This window comes from Cicer arietinum, chromosome 7, assembly GCF_000331145.2.
Source record: "Cicer arietinum cultivar CDC Frontier isolate Library 1 chromosome 7, Cicar.CDCFrontier_v2.0, whole genome shotgun sequence".
NCBI classification, from domain to species: domain Eukaryota; kingdom Viridiplantae; phylum Streptophyta; class Magnoliopsida; order Fabales; family Fabaceae; genus Cicer; species Cicer arietinum.
The window spans coordinates 57,750,660-57,757,451 of NC_021166.2; the positions used below are offsets into that span (position 1 = coordinate 57,750,660).

Genomic DNA, 6,792 nt, shown 5'->3' on the forward strand with positions numbered 1-6,792 from the left:
ATGCCGACAGTGAAAAAACTATAACCGTGGCACCATCCTATCAGTAAAATGATGAATACTTGCAAAACAAGTATGATTAATGACTTCAATAGCAAATTTCCAGATAACATACCTCCCAGAAACTAATCATAGCATTAACAATGAGTAATAGTCTTTCTTGATAAGTGGGACCTAAATTGCCTGCAACTTCAAACTTGGAAATTCTGCATATAAATCAAATAAATTTAAAATAAAATGTGTTCACCTAAAACCTTCACTTTGAATAGTTAAAAATAACTGTACCTTTTCAGAGCAATTCCTTGAAGCTCGTCTAGATCAATAACAGGGGGAACCCATATCTCTGTGAAGCGGTTGCGTAGTGCTGGAGACAGCTCTTTCTTACCATAATCACCACCAGGGTTCATTGTTGCCAGAACAAAGAAATTTGAATTTGCCGTAACTTTTTCCAGATCAGGCCCTCCTTTCTCAGCCAAAGACTGCAGTTACAAAGAAACAAAGTCTCAGAAATTGAAAATAGTGACAGGAAATATGACAAACAATTATGAAAAGAAAATATCTACCACCAGCAATAAATAAATTATATTAACATAAGCAATTATTGTGTACATAACAACTCTTGTCAAAAAAATTTGTGCACAAAATATCATTTTAATAGTTTCACCAGAATAAGTGCAATCTGAAGGAAGAGCTCTCTTTTGTTGAGATTTTAATCTATGATATCTTTCTTCTTTATGGTTTATGTAAGAAGGATATCATGTCATCCTCTTCCTATGTAAACATTATTTCCTACATTTTAATTTTAATAATAATACTTTCACGCCAGCAAAAAAGAGCTTTTATCCCTTGGTAAACCTTACCAACAAAGATCGGTGACAAATATAATATGATGATGTGAAATATCCATCAAAAGTATCATTAGAACTATTGACAAATGGCATATTTCTTTTATGAATTTTTTTTATTAATTTATCTTGTATGTCACTTCTAAGATTACGCCATGTTCTTGGATCATAAATGTCTCATGAAATAGACCAACTAGGTTTTTCATCATGCAAAGACGAGTTCATCTGCATCATGACCTATAAACATAAACAGTCATCATGAAACCAGTACAAAGAAATGATGACACCCCCATTTGACACAACATGTACAATAAAGCTAGATAAAAAACAAGCTTAAACAAGTTAAAAAAATATCAACATATATAATTGACTTACTAGTGTCCTTTCTAGCTCCAACACACTATTCAGTCTCTCAAGTACACTATCATCAGCCAAGGATATTTCATCCACAAGAAAGAGATCACCGTCTCTCATTGCTTTTACAAGGGGACCATCTTGCCACTCAAATATACTCTGCCACTTTTGATGCAAGACATCAAGGCTCAATTTTAATTTCTCAAAAGCATATAGGTCTTCTTTGCTGACATCAGCACTACGAACTTGACCCTCTTCATAGTTCCTCATCATACTATTCAGCCGATCAATAGTTGAAGAAGCTTGATCTATGTCGGAAGAAATAAATGGTAGCTGAAAATGACAAATCAGCACTTGCTTTATGAAACATAGATGGTGAAAAAGAGAAGGGGCGAATACAAGGATAAAAATTAAAAAGGAATGGCTTTCTGAATGCAGAGAAATGTGGTTATATATGTAAAAGTCAAATGAATAAAAAGAAAGATAGCACTCACAGGGTCTTCAGGATAACATGTAAAAGCCTTTAGTTTCTTCAACTGTTCAATGATCTCTTCATAGTTAAAACTCAGTCTAGATCTGTCTCGTATAGGACGAAACCCCTGCAAAACATCTTCTAGTCAATACTGCTTCTGCTAATAATAGTACATATATAAATAAAAACACATACGGTCTCTTGTTAAGTGTCCTTATAAGATATATATAATAAATACTTGAAAGAAAAATCTGAAACAACAAACCCCTATAAAATCAGATGTTTCTGTACACTGATGACAATTCAAGATATGTAACTTCAACTGCAAACAAGCACTTAGTAACTGACAAACAGTGGTCTTCCCTCCACCCGTTTCCCCAACAAGTAGCACAGGCTCACGTAATTCAAAGCAGCGTTCCACAAGGAAGTAGAGCCTCTGCATACTTTTGGTCAGGGTTACACTGCATATACAAAACCATCAGTAAGAGATAGTGAACCAAGGATGATGGTCAACACAGAAAATGCAGCAATAAGCCAATACCTTTCAAGACTCTTCGAACCTCCTAAGCCACTAATTAAATTGGAAGAAGAGCTACCTTCAGACAATATCTGAAATACAGTTAAAAAAGCTTGCTGAGGATATCCTATGATTCACCCTTTTTAATTATTTTAATAAGTATGTACAAGCAACAATATGATCTAAATTCGGAAAAAAAGAAGCAACAATTGTTCAGAAAAATGCCAAGAACTCAATCCAAAAACCATAAAAATTACCATAGATGGCCCATAATCACTAAAATATATGATATAGGTATTCTAAATTACATGACCCAATATCAACAAAACAACTATTGTATACGAGAAAAAAACGGTGGACAATTTTAACAGGAATTTCACAACTGGCTTGAAACAACTTGAACTATGTCAGGCCAAGATAAACTTTAGTCAACAAGTATTCACTTTGCAGTGCAACCAAGTCAAGGAAAGCATATACAAAGTGACCTGCCCTTCACCATTTTTTTCTCTAAAAATATTGATTATTCAGACAAATACTCCAAAAGCAATCAAGGGTGGGGGAAAGCAGCGGCAGCTCAACAGTAAACAGTCACTACTAAACATTAAGAAAAATTACAATACCTGATCATATAAATTTTTCATGTTTAGTTTAACCCGAAGATGTTTTTCCAGAACTTTCTGAACAACAGATTTCTCATCCTCATCCCGTAGCCTTTCTGCCAAAAGATAATAACCGTCTTTGGCCAAATCTTCATAAGACTTACCAAATCTCTTGTAACGATCAGCCCAACGAAACAAGTCCCGAGGAGTTATAAATCCATGTTTCCCAGCAAAAACTCTGGTACTCTGTCTGTGCATCCGAAGCTCCTTCATTACTTCAACCATTTTTGTGGCATAACTAAATGGAATTTCACATCTATCCCCCAATATTTTGCTCAGCTCGTCATCTGGAATCTCACCAACTTGAATCTCTATGAAACGGTTGCGAAATGCCCGAGACAATAGTTTTCGCCCACCATAATGTGTAGGCGGATTTTGAGTTCCAAATAGCATGAAATCTGGATGCGCTTTAATTGTTTCTTGAAGTTCGGGAACAAAAAGCTCTCTGTTATCATCAAGTAATCGGTTCAATGATTCCAGCACATCAGATGGAGCCAAGTTAAGCTCATCCAGTACAATCCAGTAGCCGTTTCTTACAGCTTTAACCAAAATACCTTCATTGAAAACAAGCTTTCCACTAGCATCGGTTATATAAGAACCTAGATACTCCTGCAAATCGGTGTGTTCATGATTATTGATTCTTACAAACTCATGCCCAGTTACTGCAGCAAGATACTGAACAAGGCTAGTTTTCCCACTAGACGTTGGTCCTTGTAAGAGAACAGGGTATCTCTTTATTAGAACAGCACGAGCCAAATTACCAAGATGCTCCTGGACACTTTTAGTTTTAACATAGTTCCCAGAATATCCATTGGATTTGAAGGTACTTAAATATCTGTCAAAAGGTACATGTGAAGGCATATTCCCCCCTAATAAAAGAGACAATATCTTTTGCCTCATTAGTTCAGCACTAGGTCCATCCAACAATGTGAGGAAAAACAAACTAAAGCCGTCATATAAAGCCTTCTGAAATCCAAATTTCCTCTCTGCCTTCCTTATATATTCAAGAGCACGATAAAGGGACCTTAAACTATATTGAGGTTTCTGATTAGCACCATCCTGCAGCCTCTCTTCAGATTCCTTTTTTGATTCTTTATAGAAACGCACAATTTTATTCACCAACTGTCGATCCATATGACTGTTAATGAACTGACTAATAAACTGACATAAATCATCATCGTCCAAAACATCATCAACAAAATATTCAGTAAATCTACTTCTCAATGAAAAGGGCAAATCCCGTTTCCCAGCATCAGTTGCCGGATTCATGCAAGCAAATATACGAAAATTTGCATGACGGTGTATATAATCAATATCACCTCTTTCAGCTAAACAGAGTGCCCCATTTTCCCCTTCTAAAACACCAATTATTCTTTGCAAGGTTTCTGGAGGAGCCAAATTCACCTCGTCAAGCAAAATCCACTCACCATTTCTAAGAGCAGTTACGAAACTTCCCTCTACAAAGGAAAACATCATCCCAGAAGAAGGATTAATTTGACAGACACTGTCAAGTTTTATTGAGAATATATCCCAAGATTGGAATATCTCTTCTGTTAATGGCCTTTTACGTTTTCCGGATGGTCCAATACTTATAAGTTCTCGTGATCTCTCCACTGCCTTTTGAAAACCTCCAAGCAGCATTTCCCAATTCTTATGTTTTAAAAACTCCAATAAACGTCCCAGAATGTTTAAATTTTTCTGTACAACAAACAAATAGAGCCATTAACAACAGTCACACACAAAATACAAATAATTTTAAGAAATACCTTTCCAGGAAACGTCTTTTTGAAGAGAGTCACAAATTCCTTATAAAGACGGGAATACACGAACTGTGCATCTACAGGCTTGAATCCTCCAAGTAAGTCAGCAACATCACTTTGCTGACTCATGTTCTGGACAAAAGTAAACAGCATCTTGTGTCACACCCAAAAAACTTTGGTAAAATTTCAAATAACAAAATAAATAAGAGCAATATGTAACAGACCAAAACAGTAAGCTTCTGGCCAAGCCTTAAAGCCAAATTTTGAACAAGTGTAGTCTTTCCAGTACCAGTTTCACCAACCAAGAGTACAGGTTCATTATGCTTGACAGAGCAAGCTATGCGCTCTAATACATACAAAGAACTACGGATCTCAACAAAAGGTATTCTGTGTTCCTGTGACTGCATATAAAAGGGGAAAAAACAAAGTCAAGGGAACATGAGACCTTTCCGCAGAAGCATCGTTAAAAATTTGTCAACTGACTATACTTACAGGTTCTTTTGTATACTGGAGGGAAACCCGGCCTATTCTTAAACCTGTGACACAATCCTGCAATTACCAATCATAAATGAGAAATGGATGAGACAAAATAATGAAGCAAAGGCTAAAGTTAAATAAATAAAAACCTGATATATTGGTTTGTCAACTGGAAGTAAGGTCTCAGCTGCAGAATCTCGTACTTTCCACAACTTTCCTATCTCTTTCATTATTGATAACCGGTGTTCAAATGAAGCAGGGAAGGCCGCGAATACATCAACAGCCTGGGATACAAGACAAACTACACATGAATAACTTTATGAATTAGATGATAAGAAAAGTGAAGACTAAGAAACAAAAATAAACAGACCTCTGTATATATAGAATTACATTGCCCTTCTGACAAGCTATCATCTAGGCAAAAACCTAAACCACTAATCCTTTTGCACCATTTAAAGAGATCCCTGCCATGGAGAACCAAAAGGCACATTAATCAAAATAAAATTAACAAAAAAGCACCGCCAGCATATAATTAATCTCAATACCTTAACGAGAACCTGCCGAGACAATAGACAGAAGAGCATTCAGGGTGAAACCCCAAAATTTGAAACATGGAAATAGTGTTGACTCTTTCAAAGGTTTCTGCCAAAAATATAATTATTTTATAAACAAGATATTAAAAACGGGAGTTTGTATCAATGGCTTATGATTAAAAACAGATTGTCAAACTCCGTATAAATAAAATTGTAAATAATACCTATGAGTTTGCCTGCATGAAGCCCCAAATCAGGATACCTCACTTTGACTATCTCTTGCAAATCTTTATTATCCGGTGGTTGAATTATTATTCTTCTCCAAAGGACACTAAGTGAATCTTGACCATAAAATAGAATCAACGTCAGCATCTAGTTCATAATCACAAAATATAGAACAATAGAATTTTAATTCATCAACGATAGCAACCATCTATTCCCACTGTGAACTCTACAACATTGATTAAGAGATATCAGTAGGCTCTATGAAAAAGCATGAAACGAGAAATGAAATTTTAAATCCCTTTAAATCTATTTACAGGTTTTCAAAGTATACAGATTTTTTTTTAAATGACTGTATTATTATGCAAAGGCTTCATCTGGGTTTGGGTAACATTTTCTTAACAGTTTTTAGAAAGATTTGTGGGAAGGGACGCACCAAGGCATTCAGTCTTTCTTTAGTTCCTATTGTCCCATTAGTACTTATCCTATTTACATTCCCAACACGAGTAGTTTTCTTTTTTTTTTTCGTCTGACATCATTCTGTCTATTGAAAATTCCACTTTGCTTTTGTTGAAATTATAGGTTTATGCAGAGAAATATGGTAAAAGAGATAAAAGAGACTATCAAATGTTGTCTAGTGTATATTGATGTGTAAGAAGTCTTGAAAAGACATGTAGAGATTGGTGTATCATAAATAAATATCCATTTTGGTCTTGTAAAGAGATCACATTGGTCCTCCATTTTATCAAAAATATCAAACTGTTCTCTCAATCATCAATGATAACTAAATGATGAACTTCCTGCCTTATAGGTCCCTCCATTTTACTAAGGTCTAGCTTGTTACAAACAATGCATTTCTCCACAAAAAAGAAAGAAAAATGGTTGGGGAGACCACTCAAGTATGTTGGAGAAGTTAGAGAGAATTGCTAGAAAAATAGTTTGGCCAGGTAGCAGGA

The 6,792-nt window shown here is 35.4% G+C and overlaps 1 protein-coding gene across 1 annotated transcript in view; it reads right to left on the reverse strand.

The window, feature by feature from the left end:
- Positions 1-6,792, reverse strand: part of LOC101494011 (midasin) — a 44,508-nt gene that overhangs the window by 29,591 nt on the left and 8,125 nt on the right. The window contains 14 exon segments of the mRNA XM_027336704.2: positions 113-203; positions 283-476; positions 1,218-1,529; positions 1,691-1,795; positions 1,934-2,129; positions 2,210-2,277; positions 2,806-4,542; positions 4,611-4,736; positions 4,829-5,005; positions 5,097-5,153; positions 5,231-5,365; positions 5,452-5,545; positions 5,627-5,723; positions 5,839-5,955. Coding sequence (XP_027192505.1) covers positions 113-203; positions 283-476; positions 1,218-1,529; positions 1,691-1,795; positions 1,934-2,129; positions 2,210-2,277; positions 2,806-4,542; positions 4,611-4,736; positions 4,829-5,005; positions 5,097-5,153; positions 5,231-5,365; positions 5,452-5,545; positions 5,627-5,723; positions 5,839-5,955 — 3,506 coding nt within the window.